General features: G+C 37.7%; 1 protein-coding gene across 1 annotated transcript in view; it reads left to right on the forward strand.

Moving 5' to 3' along the window:
• The window catches only part of LOC149563704 (3-hydroxyisobutyryl-CoA hydrolase 1-like), a 275341-nt gene that overhangs the window by 119086 nt on the left and 136472 nt on the right, over positions 1–19783 (forward strand). The window contains exon 10 of the mRNA XM_089826843.1: positions 15954–16039. Coding sequence (XP_089682969.1) covers positions 15954–16039 — 86 coding nt within the window. The remainder of the gene's footprint in view (positions 1–15953; positions 16040–19783) is intronic.

Raw genomic sequence — 19783 nt, forward strand, 5'->3', positions numbered from 1 at the left:
ATTTTCTCTCAAAATCTCTCAAAACGGCTAATCAATGACACTCGGGTTGCTCCCATACAATGTAAGGTATAATTATGGTGATAACCACCCAAGATCTATATGCCTAATGGAAAGTACAATTAAACGAGAAGATCAATATGACAAGAGTAAAATGTATTTGTATAATAATGCTAAATAGGATTAGATTAATTAGATTACAAGGTAGATTCCTTCAATTATATAAGCTAAGGTGAACATGGGATTGCATAAGATTATGAACAAATGAGGAGGTGCTATGTGTAATGTTCCATTTCCCTTCCAACATGATCTAGCCTATCAAGTATGTGTTAGATGCACAATGGGGAAGCCGTACAATAGTCTCTTGGTAGACGGTGCACAATGGGGGAGGCTGTACGGTAGTATTAGAGCACAAGGGAAGCCATATGGTAGCATTGGAGCAGGCTATGCGAAATGGAGGAGGCCGTATGGTAGTAATTGGAAGTCGTACGGTAGCAAGAGCAGAGAGACCGTATGGTTGTCTTTGAGAGGTTGTACGGTAGTGGGTTGAGGTGATGAGGCGGGAGAGGAGGCCGTACAGTGATGTGGGTGTTGTGTACGATGAGGGGTAGTGGGTTGAGAGGCCATACGATGAGGGGGGAGAGGAGGCTGTACGGTGATATGGGTGATGCGTACGATGAGGGGAAAAGGATAGAGTGCACTACGAGATTGTCCTTCAAATTCCCCAATGCTAAGTCCTCCAGAATGAAACGAAAACTTCAAGGAATTTGTACAGAAAGACACCGAAGTATATTAAGATAATCACAAATAGATATAGATGTATTCTAGACTAAATGATGTTCCAGATTTGCTAGATCTGAAGCAAAGAAATACAATAGACAAAATAGGGTGAGGGTTGATTCCTGTCGAAATTGGAAAGCCAAGTAGGGAAGATCTTTCACTTTTGAAATGGTGAACAACAGAGAACTCCAAGAAGGAATCCATAGTACAAAGAAGATAATCCAAATCGCATACTAACTACTACCTACATGCCGTACTTAAATACCCTTCGGAGGAACTTCCCAAGGGTTTTCAAAGATAGCCGATGACCAGACGGATACAATTAAGTAAAAATGGGTCCGAGATATACTAAATCAATCAGCCCATAAACAAAGGCTTGATTAATTATTATTTTTATGACAGGAATTATAGTCCTCCTGTCCCAAAATTTCCTTGTCCTTAAAAAAATGCAATGCTGGATGCTGCAGAATGTGTTCAGATTCCCAAGTCGCATTCGTCCAATGGCAAGTGTTTCTAGCGTACCAAGTATTCCCTTAGGGTACGATTGCGCAGAGTTTTCTCTCGTACATCAAGGATCTCGGTCGGTACTAACATGAGTTTCCCTTCTTCATTGAGTGGTGGAAGATCTGTGGTTACTGTGATGCTCTGTCCCATGACTTTCTTTAGGCAAGAGACATGAAAGGCGTTATGGATGTAGCATCCTTCTAGAAGTTCTAGTTCGTAGACAACTTCACTGATGGCGCGAGCTACACGATAAGGACCATAAGAAAACGGCGTCAATTTTTCTTTCCCTTTTTCCTTCAATGAGGACTGCCTGTATGGCTGGAGTCTGAGATAGACCAAGTCTCCCATTTCAAAACTTCTCTCGGTCTGGTGTCTGTCGGCATAGATCTTTTGTTGATTCTGCACCCTTTGTAAGTTCTCCTTCAAGAATCTTAGGATGTCTTGCCCTTGTTGAAGCCAGTCCCTCGCCCTTGGTGCACGACTGTCTCCCAATACCATGTTGATAAATAAAAGAGGTTCATACCTATATAGTGCTTTGAAGGGTGCCATTCAAATGGACATGTGATAAGTGGTATTGTAATAATATTCACCTAGATACATCCATTTGACCCATGTTTGCTACTATACCGAAATGTAGTTTCGGAGGTAGTCTTCTAGCTAGTTGTTCACAATCTCCGGTTGTGTGTTTGTCTGAGGGTGGTAGCTAGTACTTGGTGATAATTCTGTTCCTGCCAACCAAAACAATTCTGCCAAGAAAATACTGAGAAACCGACCATCCCTGTCACTAACAATGTTTTGGGGTAACCCACGCAAATGAAAAATTTCTTTGAAAAACAAGTTAACTACTTGTGCAACCTAGAAATCTGAGATGGTGAAGAAGTGTGAATACTTCGTCAGTCTGTCAACCACTACAAAGAGACAATCCTTCCCATTTACCTTAGGAAGTCCGATGATGAAGTCCATAGAGATACTTGCCCACTTCTGTTTTGGTATAGGCATGGGTTGCAGTAACCCGACAGATAAAGTGTGTTCGGATTTGTTTTGTTGATAGATTGCACATTCCCGTATGTACTGCAATACATCTTCTTTCAGTCCCTTAAATGAAAACCTCTCCCTGAGTTGTCTATAGGTTTTGAGAAAATCCAGGTGTCCGACCAAGGGTGCAGCATGTATTTCCTTCATGATTCTTTGCTTCAATTTGGATTCAGGTACTAAGTATATCCGATCCTTATAGTAAATGATGTCATCCACCACCTTGTATCAGTCATCCTGAGTGTTTCCATCCATTAGATTACATGCAAATGTGTTTTTGTAATATTCCACCAATAAGTGTGCTTTCCAATTAGCTGAAATTTGAGCCATTAAGCAGATGGCGGGTTTTCTTGACAAGGCATCTACAACCACATTGTTCTTTCCCTTCACATATTCAATGTCAAAATCAAAAGCCTAAATCTTAGTTACCCATTTTTGTTGCCTCTATCTCAAACTATTATGATTGGTACAGACAACAAACTTGGCACCTACCAAATACTGTCGAAATTTTGTCAGTGCATGCACGATGATCAACATCTTTTTGTCATAAATGGAATATAAACGCTCTGCTTGTGTAAGCTATAGGGTGTCTATTTTGCATTAATACCGCGCCAATGCTTTCTCCATATGCGTCACACGATAGAATGAATGATTGAGAGAAATCAGGCAAGGCCACAACCGGGCAAATGCTCATGATTCTTATACTTATCAAAAGTGTGTTTCGCTCTTTCATTCCATTGGAAGGAACCTTTCTTAGTTAGATTTGTCAATGGTGTGTTGACTTGAGAGAAACCGTTTACAAACCTCCGGTAATAACTGCATAGTCCCAAGAACCCTCACAACTCAGAGAGCGATTTTGGTGGGGGCCAATCGAGGATAGTTATGAATCTTCTCTTGGTGAACCTGCACTCCATATTTACTGACAACGTGCCCTAGGTGCAATATTTCTGTGATCCCAAATTCACACTTGGATTGCTTGGCAAAAAAAGACTGAGCCTTCATGATCCCTAGGACTTCATCCAAATCTCTCAGGTGTTCTTCCCAAGTTTTGCTGTAAATAAGGATATCATAAAGAAATGCTAGCAAGTACTTACGCAATTGTTTGTTGAAGATGCGATTCATGCAAGATTGAAAAGTAGTTGGTGCATTCGTTAATCCGAATCGTATGACTAGGAACTCATAATACTTGTAGTGATAACAAAAAGCCGTCTTCTCCACATCTTCCCGCATGTGGATCTGATGGTATCTGAAACAGAGATCTATTTTAGAAAAGTAAACCGCACCATGCAACTCATCCAACAATTCATCAATCTTGGTAATAGGGTATCTATTTTTTATTGTTTTCTTATTCAGTGCACCATAGTCCACACACATGCACATCGTTTCATCCTTATTTTTAACCAATACTATTGATGATGCAAAAGGGCTAGAGTTGGGGCGGGTCCATCCTTTCTTGAGCAGCTCTTGAATTGTCTTCTTGATCTCATCTTTGAATTTTTTGTGGTGGCGGTATGGTGTGGTGATAACTGGTTTGGTGCCAGCTTCCAACTCGATGGTATGCTCCAACCCGCAATGGGGGGTATGCTAGGAGGAATGTCTATAAAAACTTTATCATATGTACTCAAGATATTTTGAAGGTCATCATCTCGGTGGGGTGTCTGTTGTTCTTTTATTAGTTCTGCCGAAACGAAACAATGTGCAACCCATGCAATGTAATCATGTCGAAAAATGGCCACCTTCCGTTGTGCCGAAACTTCCTTCGGTCCCTCATTGGCCATAGCATGAAGAACCACCTTCTTCCCATCGACAACAAAAGTGAAGTCAATCCGCTTGAAACTTTGTGTGTATTCATCAAGTGTCTCCATCCACTGTATGCCTAGAATAACCTCTATATCATCCGTCTGGTAGCTTTGTCCAATGAAGGCTTCTTCGATAGAAGTTTGTTATCTTTGTCGCTTGGAAATACTGGCGGTTTGGGGTGGGAGTAACCCCAAGAGGATGATGTCAATGATGATGCCATGTTTTGCGCCTTTTCTATAGCCTCTGAAAGGGTGGCAGGAATGAAACCTTTTATGCAACCCCTTAGTGGTTTAGTTAGTCCGTCCATGAAGAGCACTATCCGTCTCCTTTTGAAAATGTTCGTAACCAAAACAGAGAATTTCTGAAATTCTGTGATCTATTGATCGACCACTCCAGTTTGCCTTAATTGTGCCAACTCTTTGAAATTAAGTTCGAGATCTTTCCCATCAAAACGATCTATCAATCTTTTAGTGAATTTTGCATAAGTATTTACTTGGTCATGCCCTAGCGTAATAGTGCCATGATGCCACCATTCATGCAGCACTCCTTCTAAGTGGAGTGCTGCAAATGTAATTGCTTCTTCTAGCATTAGATTAAGTTGGAAATAAGTATCGACCTTCATTACCTATGCTTGGGTAGATATGGATTTGGATCCGTCGAATGGTGACATATTTACTTAACTTTTGTTTGAGATCATCGTTAAAATATCCTCGGTTTTGGCCTCCGAAATACCGCATTCCCAATTTTGCGTAGTGTTTGTAGGATATATCCTCTTCCAAGTTTGCATTCTTCTAGTCTTTTTTCAACTCTTCTTGAATTTCCTCAAAGGTTGGTTGCCTTCCTCCATGTGGTACCTCCGTTCGTGTAGGAAAAGGCGGCATGGAAGGTTGAGAGTGTGTCGGATGAGGATTCACCTTTCTCGAAACCAAGTCAGAATTGTGACCATTTTGTTCCCTAGATATCTTACTGTCTACCAGTTTTTGGAGAGTTTCTTCCATAAGTCGCTGAGTGTCATTGATCTGTGCTTGATTCCTTGAAAGATCCCTTAATAGTGCCATGACTTCCGTAGGAGTGGGTTCTTGGTCTGCCATTTTGTTAATTGAGTGGGATCTCCTTTTCCGGCCATAAACTTTCATTCATTGTTCATAGGCTAGCAGGATCTTTGGCTTTGATACCACTGTAATGTTCCGTTTCCCTTCCAACATGATCTAGTCTATCAAGTATGCATTAGATGCACAATGGGGAGGTCCTACGGTTGTCTCCTGGCAGACGTTGCACAATGGGGGAGGCCGTATGGTAGTATTGGAGCACAGGAATCCGTACGGTAGTATTGGAGCAGGCTATGCAAAATGGAGAAGGCCGTACAATAGTAGTTGGAAGTTGTACGGTAGCAAGAGCAGAGAGGCCGTACGGTTGTCTCTGAGAGGCTATACGGTTGTGGGTTGAGAGGCCATATGATGTGGGGGGAGAGGAGACTGTACGGTGAGGGGTGAGAGGAGGCTGTACAGTGATGTGGGTGATGTGTATGATGAGGGGAAAAGGACAAAGTGTAGTATGGGATCATCTTTCATATTCACCAACGCTAAGTCCTCTGGAATGAAACGACAACTTCAAGGAATTTGTACAGAAAGATACCGAAGTATAGTGAGATAATCGCAAATAGATATAGATGTATTCCAGACTAGATGATGTTTCAGATTTGCTAGATCCAAAGCAAAGAAATACAATAGATGGAATAGGGTGAGGATTGAATCCCCACCAAAAATGGAAAAGCCAAGTAGGGAAGATCTTTGACTTCCGAAATGGCGCACAATAGAGAACTCCAAGCAGGAATTCGCAATGCAAAGAAGATAGTCCAAATCGCATACCAACTACTACCTACATGTCATACTTAAATACCTTTCTGAGGAACTTCCCAAGGGTTTACAAAGATAGCCGATGGCCACACCTACGAAATCAATTAAATAAAAATGGGTCCAAGATATACTAAATCAATCAGCTCATAAACAAAGGTTTGATTAATTATTAATTTTAATGACGGGAACATTACACTGTGGTGTGCACAAGTAGATTGTATATTTGCATGCTTGTTGTACCTTTTTGTGTAGGTCCAGCTATGTCAAGGGTCAAGGGGCAACACATCAATGAAATATTTTTCTCTCAAAATTGATGTGTTTGATTTTCTTTCTAAATCTACTTCGAATTGACTAAATAAAATGCTTGCAAATGACCTTGCATAAGCTTGGGCAGGTGTTTTGGGGCTTGACCAGCAAACAAGAACTCAAAAAAGCCAAATGAAACTTTGAGTTTGACATCAAAATCTTTAGATGCTGCTATGGTTGAGTAATTGTCATGGACGCACTAAGTTTTTGTAAAAAATTGACGAGTTTTTACCAACTTCTCTACTAGTTTTTGTCCCAACATCTCAACGAGTTTAAGTGTTAAAAACCTGCTAGCTTAAGCTACTTGCAAGGTTTTTGATTACTCATCGGGTATTTTGTGAGTTTTGCAACTAGAAAATTCATTCATAAAACCCCTAAAATAGCTACTTGCATTGTAGCAAAAATGACACTTCTACATTGTAAGTGTTGTATATAACTTGACAATGAGGGATTTGATTCTCAATCTTTTACAAGAAATGACACAATCTTTCTCAAATCCTTTACTATAATGTCCCCTTTTTGGGACATTAGGGAATTTAAAGACATATTCATATAATATTTAAATTGACTATGAGAGTTTGAATTAAATTTATAAGAGATCAATTTAATATTATGTTGCGGTCTAAAAGTGACGAGGAGTGATAAGACGAAAAGACAAGAAGGGAGTCGAAGAGTCACAACTTTGAGGATTAAAAGGAGAAGAGACTCATTCATTCGGATATGCTTGGTTTATGATTCAGATTTCAGTTTCTCTCTTGTAAGAGTTATTTGGAAAGCTTCAGCTTTCATCCAGCGGGAGGACATAAACCCTCGCCCTAGTAGACAGTGGAAGCAAACTCATTGTCCATGGAGATGTCACATCAGGGGTCTCACGTATGCGTATAGGTTCTTTCTTAGTATTCCAATTTGACTGTAAAACTATGTTTAAGATTGGACTTTTGAATCTTGGTTATTGTATTGCTGATGTATAATGCAATAGCATATTTCAAGGTATTTTATGAGAAACTATGGTTTTATATTATTGGTTTATAATGCAACTTTGTATGTTTATGTTCTGAATATTATTTTGAGAAAGAAATTGGGTCAATATGCATTTGGGATATTTCAGTGGTATTAGAGCCAAAAACCTGCCATCCTGTGGAGTGAAATAAATAAAAAAATAAAAAGAAGGGGAATATTTTGCAGACTAGTCTGTCAAAAACATTATTCTTGAGAAACATTTGTGAAAGAGAAACACAAGTGTTGTATCTGAGAATATTGAAGTGAATAACATATTGAAATCTTTATCTGAAGGACGTAGAATAAATCCTTGGAAGGAGATTTGTGGTCAATTTTAATATTTGGATGTATATGCACATTTCAGAAACCAGGGCACAAACATTTGTGAGAATTGATACAGTCAGGAGCAATGGGCAATTCCAGGCCTGGTTGAGTATATAATATTATGCGACCATTGCACAGAAAACAAGAAATTAGCGAAATATTCTTGGTTTTTGTGGGTCTATTTTACTGCAGATTACATTGGAGTGCATAATCTCCAATAATAATTAACGCACTTGAAATATTTTGGTGTTGGGGCGATGTTATAGAGCTTAATATTTGAATAAAATAGAGTCTTCTATTGGTTGCACACGTTATTTTTAAAGAAGACAGTAATTTAATAATTCTTATTGGTAATTGCTCAAAGATCGCAAACATCTCAAGTTTTAAACTCGTGAATGCTCTCTTCAAAGGCATTGAGTGTAGAAGAAAATTAAGGACGACTAAGTAATTGAGCAAAAATCCTCAGAAATTGAGCTTGCTGGATGATGAACATGATGGAAGACATTTTCAAATTCTGCGAGTCTTGCTCCCGTTTTAACCACAAATTGTGAAGGAAGTTTCAATCTAGTTCACTCTGTTGATGCCTTGGGTTAGAGATAGAGATCTCAATATATATTTTCAAATTTGATCCGTTTTATTGCCAAGATAATTGAGCAACGTCCGAAGTTGGGAAAAGTTGAAGGTACATATGAATTAAGATTTCCTGTAGAAGATATGTGCAACAAGAGAAGTGAATCCACTGGAAGACTCATGAAATGAAATTTGTTTGAAGAATTTTTTGGCTTCAATCAGCTCTTGGAAAGTACCGTTAAACATCTATCAATAATGGCTAAGCGTTACTCATAATCAAGGTTGTCGAGAGCTTCTAAGGATTAGAAACTGACACCTTCAGAACATCTCGCACACTTTACTCCATCAAGGCTCTGAAGTGTTACCTTTCGTCTACCACATGGCTATCATCGTTGGAGTCATGGTAAAATTGATGGTATGGAAAATTGAACATAATTGTTCATTGCGTAGCCTCCACAAATGCTGAAGCAGCAACTAATATCCGATGAGTCATATCTTGATGGAAGCCGTTACTTTGGTAACTCAAAGAATCGTGGGACCTAATTTAATCGAAGGGGATCGTTGGGCTTTGAATACATTGGATTGTGTTGATGCGAGTTCTGTATCACTTAAATAACATATTAGGATTTGAACATTCAATATGGGATATCAAACATACAATTCCTCTCTTGAAAAGCTATTGTTCATGGGATATGAGAATAGCTCCAATGTTCCTTACACTATTGGATACTCGCTCAGTTTTATCGATGTGATTCGTTGGTAATCACGTAGGCGGCCTTACGCTATTCATTCGAGGATGACTTGGACTTTGGTAGGATGAAGGTGATGGTGGTTTGGTTTGTGAAATATGCGAGGGTAGATAATGTTGATGGTGGTGATGATGGAGGATGTGTCTGCCAATGATGATGTTGATGGGAAAGTGGCGGTGGTGGAAGGTGAATGGATGTGTTCTGATACTTGACTTCTCTAACTTCCTTCTCTAAGCTTCGACTACCTAGCTACTCACTATTCTACTCCTACTCCTATGAATGGAAGGTTAGCAAATGGACGGGGATCAAATCTAATGAAGGCTAACGAGCAGCCCCACCTCCATAGATGCAATGATTCTAAGGAAAATGAACTAGTTTACCACACAAGGCTTCCCAACCAGCCGCTAGGATGCTAGTGGTCTAGTATTGATCCCTATCAAACATCTACCAATGCTACCATACAACTATCCATCTACTTTAACCTCACTTAAACAACTTCAAATGCAACCAACTTTAACAACTTGAAAGGAAATCTAACTATGTGGAAGTAGAAAACATGCAATAGCACCCAATGTTCTTAATCACCATGCAAGTCACAACAATGAAGAAGAGAGCGATTTCAGTATTATCTTAGCAACAATTTCTCCAACACTTTACAAATGAGAGCAAATGGCCTTTTATAGGGGCCAAAAATACAACGGACGGTGGAGATCAAAACAAGATCGACGATCCAGATTGGATCCTCAAAACCCTAATTAGGGTTGCCACCCCATCGGCCAATGAGAAGCTGCCACCTTGTCAATGGACCAATGAAAAAAGTGCAAAAAGTGGCAACCAATGAGAAGGCGCCAAAATAGTGGACAATCAGAAATAGACACTTGTCCTATTCTAGAAGAAAGAGAAATTGCTACTTGGGCTTACATCAAATGATCTTCTAATATAACTCTTCTCTTTTCTTTCATTTTCTTAGTTAAGGCAATGAACTTAGCTAGCCTTTCGTTAACTTCTTCCATAGGAGGACAAGGTACACCCTGAGTTCCGCTGACTTCACCACACTACTTGCTGCTTGTAGTATCTTTTCATGGTCCTCATATTCTTTCGCAAATCCAATAAAAGCATAGAGAGAGGAAAGGGTGTTTAGATGCTTCCTTTTAATAGCAACCTTTCCTAGCTCATCCAATCTTGATCCAAGATCTGTCTCATTGATATTCTCTTCTTTGATGTCCTCAAAATCAAGCGCCATCCCAATGTTGCTCATCATGCTTGGGCTGTGCCGTGCAATCTCATTATGTATCTTCTTTGCCAAGGGGGATTGTCCTTCCTTTAGTCTATCTTTCATCCATATCATGTCCATTGTACCAATATTGGTGTCGGTTATTTGCTTCATTTTCGAGAAGGGTGTTTTGGGCATCATATCCTCTTTATCTTTCTTCGTGTTTGTTCGCTTGAGATTCTTACTTGCACTAACATCCTCCATACTCGTCGCCCTATTACGGGATGGTAGAGTGGTGGACCAGAAGGCAAGTAGAACCAAGGGAAACAATCCTTAAACTAGAACGAAAGAAGGATGTCAGCTTAAGGACCCTTTTCAACTTTAAATGATTAAAAGTCACCTTAACCAATAATTGTACAACGACTTTTCGGAATTAGGACTAGACCTCAAGAACTTCAAATCCACTTGCAAATCAGAAATTTATGATGTAATTCACCTTAAAATAAAATTACCCAACCTAGGGCAAAATCGCAGCCCCTTGCAAAAATCAGAATTTTATCTTTCACAAATTTCGGCTCCCACAAAATTTGGCTCCCACAAATTTCGGCAAGCAAGAAGAGTGTAGATTTGTTCTTGCAAAATCACCAACACCTTGAGAAGGAGAAGTGAGAAGTGAGGAGGAAACAGGAGAGAGGCCTCCTCTTATACCCAACTTTCTTACTCCCTCCAAGCTGGCCGACTTGGACCCTGAGAGAAAGAAAAACAAATAATTAATGCAAAATTATGGTCCACAATTAAATACTTAACCAAAATTAATTTTGCCATGATGAAAATTGCCTTTTAAAATTGCCAATTAGTTCTAAATTGCAAAAAGAAATTAAATGTTGCCTTGGAGATGTTAAATATTTCCATTTAATGAGGATTTAGTAATTAATACGTCATTAAAATTGGATTTTGGCTAGCCAAAAGCCATTTTTCAATATTAAATTACTAATTTCATTGAAGGCAAAAAAGTTTTCAATGCAATTTTAATCTATTAAAGCTAATTTTTGCAATTTTAATTCAAATCGATTTTGCTAAGCAATTTTAGCATTTTAACACAAATAAAATTATTTCTCTAAAGTCTAAAATCGATTTTGCAATTTGCTTTCATCATAACAAAAAATAATTTTTCTTCACCAAAAATTGAAGATTTTCCAAAAGACCAGATTTAATAAAAAAATTTCATTTTCAAAATTATTCCAAATTTACACAATTATAGCCGGATTTTCAAAAGAAAACGTCCAAGTACAAATTTTACAATTTTATCCTGCTAAGTTGGGATTAACTTTGAAATTTGTTGGGCCTAAGGCTAGAATTGGTGGCTTTGGAAAATCAAGTAAAAAAAAACCAGGTGAAAATAAGCTAAGTCTCTCCCACTGGCCTAAAGGTGTCCAAGGCTCAAAATTTTCAAAAGAATAAATTTTTTTTGGACAACTCAAAAAATTTGCTAAGGCGACTAAAAAAAGGGGGTCCCCAAAGTTTTGGGGCGATGGTGTGAGAACCTCAGGACAAATTGAAGGATGAATGTTTGGAACCATCATTATTGGTGGAAGGAAGTAATTGATGCAGCTTGCCAAGTGTCATTCATCTTCTCTAACAAGAAGTCGAATCTCTGGACCATGAGTCTTCTCTAATAAGTATATTTTTGGCAGTGGGTTATCTAGAGGTAAGAAATAGAAAGGCAGGTTGTAACAATAGACGACATCTTTGAGCTACCTAACAGAATATATTCTGAGAGTAGCATGAAATGTTGGAGTCGTTGAATTCAACAATTATTGATCGGAAAAAATTGTAACAGGGAGAATTGAAGCGGAGATGATTGCCTATACAAGGTTGGAGCAATACCATCTCATTCTTTCATTTTCTAAGATTTGATCGTCGGTTGGCTTCATAATCAAACAGCTTCACCCGTATGTTGGGCCCTGTGGAATATTGGATTGGTAGGCGATATTCTTCATATATTGTGAGTGGTTGATTCTTGGCATGACTCAACTTTTATTTGAAAGGCAATACAAGTGCGGAGAAGATTAACAGGGTTATCCATTAATCGTTGCAATACCATCAGGATCATTTAGAAACATCACAAGGATGTGGCTACATTGTCAGAATTCCAAATGAAATGAACGACTTGTGAAGAGATTTGAACATTGAATTGGAAACATTTTCTAAGTATGCCAATGATTTGACAAATTTTACAAGAGCTACAAAGTTTCTGGTGGTAATGGAATTTGTTAAGGGACTTATTCAATAGTCACCGTCTTGGCTGGAGTTCTATCACAGAAATAGGTACTTACATCTGGGGTCATGTCTTCTAAGAGACACGAATTGCAGAGTAGTAGAGAATTCTATTCACTTTTCAATCAGAGTAACTTAGCTCAAACAATCAGGACATTCCTTTTATAAAGAATTCTAAAAAAATGCTACAACAGCCATGCAAGCAAATTTTTTGAGAAAGTGATAAGTGTAAACTCCATCTCCATGCAAAGTGTTTATTTAGTGCCTGGGCAGTAAGCTTGTGACTTGTATTGAAAATTTGCGCCAATTGTAAAAGGGGATCTTATATTGGTATGATAGTGATAGCCATTGGGGTCGCAAGTCTTGGAGTTTAGGCCGTTTGTGCATTGCAGAGGGCAAGGAAAATTGGAGGAAAGTCATCAACTAACAGCTTGGTCTGAGTACTATATCAAATAGGTGGCACTGGGGAGGAGTCATTAATTTTCAGATTGAACGTACCAACAGATTTAACAATTACAATAGTGAAATCTTGCTTCAACAATCACTTGAAAAAGAAATACATTCTTTAATCAAACAAAAGCACAGGTATTTGAAAGCGGTCATCGAAAGTCTGAAAAATCAAGTGTTTTCTTCTGAATTTAATGACACTTTTAATGGTGAATAGCTAAGAAACTTGCAGAAAGAAAAACAATTGAGTCGACTATATGTACTTGGGTTGCAATTAGAAGAAATGGAATCTTCAAATGATGTTCTTTCCAAATTGGAAGAAATAGAAACTTATTTGACCAATGTAGAGAAGGCAGATTGTAGATTGTTAAATTGCGCTTTACAACCTTAAATGGTGACCTTGGTCCAACCCAGGTTTATGGAGCATCTAGATAAACGGGTTAGCCTTGTGGTTGCTTCTTGTCTCAATGAGATTGTTCAAATAACATCTCCTACAACAGCCTACAATGATGTGTTGTTGAAGAAAATTTTGCAGTTGATAGTGAAAAACTTGAAGGGGTTTACAAGTCAAAGGAATTCCTATGAGGCAGGAACAAATTTTCTTGACATGTGAGGAACTAGTACAACCGATCATGTTTGTGGGAATCGTAAATATGAAGAGGAGGCTAAAGAAATTCAGACTAGCATAAGGAGAAATGTGGATAAGATGATTTTCAGTTGTGGATAAGGACCATACAAGTTTCTACATTGGTTATTTGGAGGTTAGCCTTGACAAACATGTTGTACTCAAAGTAACATGTTGGAGTCTTTGTATGATGAACCATATGTTTCTTATACACATGATATTAACTTTAATGAACAATCCAAGATGACACTACAAGACGATGAGTTGTATCAACATGACAATAATGAGATGTATGTCTTAAAGAACTAGTTGAAAGTTAGTGAAGACATGGTTGCGACATCTTTGGTATGTTGTGACAGCACTCACAGGATGGTGGAGGATCTCCATAGGAAGACTCAAAAGGGAGTGAAAGAAGATTTGCTCGTTGCTGATTTGTAGGTAGTCAAAACAACCCTTGAATCTATGAAATCAAATTATTTATGTTTGCTTTACAACAAAGATTATATTCTTAAGGTTGCTGGAATTTATGTTGATCAGTTGAATAAAGGAAGGAATGAGATTATGGAGCTCAATAGGGAGCTTAAGTATGCTCATGGGGCATTGGATGATACTCAGATTGCTCTTCAGGAAGTAGAAAATTAGGTTAGTATCACAAATTATTTTTGGGAGCATGAGGGTAAAGAGTCAGGAGTTTTTCTAAGAAGTAATTGATGAACACGATAGCATTCAATGGACTTATGATTTGGATAGTTGTCCCAAAAGACCAGGTACCAAAATGGATAGTTGTCCCAAAAGACCAGGTACCAAAATTTCAGATCGCATTCAAGCTTGTAGACAACCCAATGTTTGAAGTAGATGCTGATTGGACTTTTGATAATCCCCTTTTTAAGATAAACGAGGGAACTCCTTTTGATTGTCATGAAGAGAATGATCTCGACTTAAGAATATTGAACCCAGATACAATTCCTAGCAGTGAATCTTGGTTACAGGATTGGTGTGGTGAATTAACTATGATCGCTCATCCTTTGATAAGCCCAAATATGGTTTCCTATTTCAACCCATATAGGAGTTGGATGGATTTCATGCATCAACCATTGAATAGATCTTGATGGAGTATTGATGAGAGTTATGTTTCAATCATAGGGGATTGTTTTTCAGCTTCATTCTTACTCATAGCACCTATGTACTTAGGGTTTCTCTAGATTGATGATGACAATATGGCATTTGATGTGCCCATGGTGTTGTTTTCAACTTTTGTGCAACTTGTTTCTTACATCAACTATTTAGGTCGGGTCATCACCATCTACTGGGTTATATAGTCCCTTGATACATTTCTACCTCATATCAGCTAGTCATGACAACAGAGTTTCGGATCCAAGTGTTAACTGTATGTATCTAATGGAATTTTGAGGATTTTGTTGTAGTTCTACACATTTTGAGACTAGATGCAATTATGATCAGAATTGTATAGCCTACAGATGCAATGATACTTCATAGATTAACATGGGATCCAGGAATTTGGTTGATGAATGGGTTGCAGTTTGACATCTTGCTTTTCAGTGTGGTAGGGTTTATTTTTAGATTGGGCTATAGAGCTACCTGTAGATTCATATGGGATCTTGGTAATGATTGCTTGAGGACAAGCAATCTCGAGGAGGGAAGATTTGTAATCTCCCTTTTTTGGGACATTAGAAAATTTAAAGACATTCATATAATATTAAAATTGACTATGAGAGTGTGAATTAAATTTATAAAAAGTCAATTTAATATTATGAAGTGGGCTAAAAGTGACAAGGAGGGATAAGACGAAAAGACAGGAAGGGGGTTGAAGAGTCACAACTTTGAGGATTAAAAGGAGAAGAGACTCATTCGTTCGGATATGCTTGGTTTATGATTCAGATTTCAGTTTCTCTCTTGTGAGAGTTATTCGAAAAGCTTCAGCTTTCATCCATTGGGAGGACGTAAACCCTCATGCTAGTAGATAGTGGACGCAATTCCATTGTCCGTGGAGACGACACATCAAGTGTCTTGCATGTGCTTACAGGTTCCTTCCTAGTAATCCAATCTGACTGTAAAATTGTGTTTAAGATTGGACTTTTGAATGCTAGTTATTGTATTGCTGATGTATAATGCAATAGCATATTTCAAGGTATTTTATGAGAATCTATGGTTTTAATATTTTATTATTGGTTTATAATGCAACATCGCATGTTTATGTTCTGAATATTGTTTTGAGAAAGAAATCGGGTCAATATCCATTTGGGATATTTTGAGAAAGAAATTGGGTCAATATTCATTTGGGATATTTCATTTACGCTGGTGATCTTACTGTTGAAATTTGCAAACTAATATATTTCTGTAGAAACTTGATAGCTACCACTATAAGTGCATCGCTTTCCGTTTCTACAGTAGGGATGCATGTTTAGGGCTTTATATCATATTACAGATATTTTGACAGGGTTTCTGTTTTTCAGGTGAATATGTGGGTCTGACTGGCATGAGATTGGATGGAGCAGAATTAGTCACTTGTGGTCTTGCAACTCATTTTGTGCATTCTACGGTATTGTTCCCATCTGTTAATTTAATAGTGGATAATATAGAACAAAGATTTAGGGATGGTTTTGCTAGAAGATTTGAGCATGTTTTCAATCTGTAATTTGATCTGACATTTGGTGCAATGCTTAGGGTATTCCTTTGTTTGATTCATTACAGCTCAATAACCTTTTCAACATAATTTGAATTACATAACATATCATCACACAACAACAAAAAATGCCAGTATTATATTACAAACCCATGTTTAATGATCAGTGTTCGCAAATTCAACAAGTCCCTCCATGGCCTCACGAGGGAAATCTTGGCATCTATGAAAATCTTAGATCAAGGATGGAAGTCAAGACAAAACCATAGAACAGTACATCATCAAATAATATTTTATGAGCTTTTGGATGATACATAATTGTCCATATTTGGTAAAAAAAAAAGCGTAGATAACGTCTTCTAATTAGGAGTTGGTATTTGCTTTCCAATTCACCTACGCAGAGTTCCAAACTCATACAGACAGATTTCTGACACTACACTGTGAAATAAAAATAATGCTTATGATAATGTTGACACAAGGAGATGTGGGTACTTGGAGACGCCAGAGACTGGTAGCAGTATCGGCATGGCTATTTTTAAAAAAAATGAGATGGGCGTGAGTGAAGACAACATTTTTATAATATAATTTAATGATTTTCAGAAAACATCATGCCATAGAACTTTGAAAACGTGAACAGTAAATTAGGCATACAAGAGCAGTAAATAGTAAAGACAATTTGTCTTTAGCCCATTACAATCACAGGAAATCAGTCATGCAATTGTTTATGCCCCTTCTCAAAAAGTCTACATTTTCAGTAGATCTGATTACTATAACTTTGCATGGATTTTTGTAACATTTTGCTTACTTATTTTATTTATTTGCCTACCCTTTTTGCCTCACACGTTTTGCCCTATGTTTGCTGCCGCAAGACGTCAATTTTTTATCAAGATGAAGAGACTTCGGAGAGGTGAGAAATGCCAGCCAATTGAACCTTGTTGTTCGGGATGTTTCCAGGAATGTCTCTGATATTGGAAACACATCTCCATCTCGAAGACACATCTCGGGGGTTGGGAGATCTGTCCCTAAGTACAACACTTGACACACAATTATAATGCTTATTCAAGTGCTAGAAATGGAAGTGGTGTTGCAAATGAATGAAAATGAGAAAGTAAAAGCAAGTATAGCAGTCACACAAACATGAGAATGCAAACATTTACAGTGGACAAAACCAACTTGTGAAAGCTCTAGAAACATTTGGGCCTATGCCCCCTTATGCCTACTGCAAAATCAACAGTATTGCAAGCCCTTGGCTTGCTTAAACCCCTTTAAAGGAATTGTGAGACTGAATTGAGTTTGCCAGAACTCTTTTCCTATCTTGTTATGCTCTTATTGAAACAACATTGCTTATGTTTCCTCTCAGCTGAAATTGGATACTACAACTGTCAATGATTTTTACAAATCCCTTTCGACATGTTTATGCATAAAAGAATATCGATTTTGGCATATAGGTACCTAAGCTGCATGCATCTCAGCAACAGAATATGGAGTATTTTGACTTCTGCTTTGGGTGGACGTTATCGCACTTTCTGATCATTGAAGGATATGTCGGATGTTGAATGTGCTTAATCCAAATGTATCCAGTGTGATGAATTTGGTAGCTACTCAACCTGTCACATATCCCCCATTCTCTCAAGTGGAATGTTAAATTGGCCCCTGATGGTCTTGGTCATCCTCAGAATTTTATCTATTTTCTATTCTGTACATTGACATGCAACATTCTTTTCAACTTTCCTTGCTTATATTCTTACTGAATGTAGTGTTTTAATGTTGGTTGTCAACTTTGGTTACACAAAACACAACTAAGAAATTGAATGCAATTCAAGTAAATGATTCAAATCAGATCACATAACTTTAGAAAAGATATAAAAAAACCCATGTATAGGGGAGACATTTTTGTCAATTTACTAGGGTGAAGCTTATCATTGTCTACTAGCATGACAATTATTAATAAAGCTGCAACTGGAAATTTATACAATTGAGAATTTAATAATTTATAATTTCACAGTTCTAAATCCACGTGTTTCAGTTTCCACCTTTGTAGCATATTGATAGTTATGAATGACTAGCTTTAATGTGGAGAGGCCTGGTTCCTGCATTTACTTGTTTTATGTTATGTTTTCAGCTCTGTAAATATCTTTAACAGCTTTGGAATGCATTTCCTCACAATGCGTGCATATCTAAATTCTTCATATCAAAGAACATTGTTGTTGCAACCAAAATGAATCTATTTCAGATGTACATGGTACCCTACAAGAGTACAGAACCTAACTATCCAAATGGTAAAAGAAGCATGATAGGGAAAAGAAACATGATAACTCATTCAAGGGATGGTCACAGAAAATCACATCATTAAAATGCTTTTCCTCACACAAATGACAAATACAAGCACACTTACATCGTAAATATTTAGCCACACAGCAGAAGGCAAACTCCACCTATTTCAACAATTAATGATTAGGCGTGGCTGACATCTTAAATTAATGTCACTTAGTAAACAGTGAATCTAGAAGTTTACAATGATTGAAATCTTACTTACTGGGTGCGTACACCTGCCCATGTATCTGGTTGCTGGTACATGTGGGTTCAGATCCTGATGTGGGTGCATTTGGATACACCCTGGGAGTGCTTTTACAACCTCTGGGTGCATCCGGATGTGCATCCATGCTCATCCAAGTGTGCCTTGGTACATCTGGATGCACTTGGACGCCCAGTGTGCTGTCAGGAATCTTGGTAGTTAGACAGTTTGACATAACTGAGGCAGTTACACAGGTGCGACTGTTCGCCTCGCACCCCCTCGGCCACTATATGTATGTACCTTCTTTGTTAGAAAAGGCATGTTGTGCATTGCGAATGTAACCTCGTGTTCAACGAGTAATGAATATATGAGTTGCTTTTGAGTTTGCTACATTTTCTGTATTCAATACCTTGTTCTGCATTTATTTTTTAGTTCTTCTTACCCGTGAGGGTAACACACTGCACATATTTTTTCATAATTTTTTTAAAAGGTCACCATTTTGATATTTTTTATATATCTTGCATTATTTCTTGTATATGTTGTATATATCTTGTATAATTTATTGCACATTTTGTATATATAAAAATGTACCCAAACCACCCCCCCTCCCCCCTGCTTAAAAAAAGAATTCATGTACCCATGTACCGGGTTCTTGTACACGCATCTGCATTCAAATTGGTAACTTAGATTTAAATATACTTGTCTGGACGAAAGTATATCCACACAAACTATTGAAAAGTTAACATTACAATGTAGTCTAATTTAGCATCTTTGAGTTAGAGTTTCACAAGAGCAACGCACTGGAAAATGGAATTTTCAACTGGACAAATAGATGAGACCTTTATCTACCTGACTCAAATGGAGAATCAACAGTTTGTCTCTAAAAATAAACAAAATAAATATTGATCATTTAGTTGATTGGTGGAAGAAATATATAAAATGGTACTTCAAGATAAGGAACCCACAAATTTAATTATTTCAGGCTCATGTGAAATTGATGGGTTTGAATATTCGCTTCTAAGATTTCCATGTGAAGCATTTCTTTTGTTTTTTTAATGTTCAGTTTCACCCTACTAGACTAGCTCTTAAATAAGTTCGTAATTTTAGATCCCGCAGAAATCTTCTTCTTGCCATCAGAGGTGGGGGCA

The sequence above is a fragment of the Cupressus sempervirens genome, chromosome 4 (genome assembly GCF_028749045.1).
Source record: "Cupressus sempervirens isolate cs-2001-9-10 chromosome 4, ASM2874904v1, whole genome shotgun sequence".
In the NCBI taxonomy this organism is placed as follows: domain Eukaryota; kingdom Viridiplantae; phylum Streptophyta; class Pinopsida; order Cupressales; family Cupressaceae; genus Cupressus; species Cupressus sempervirens.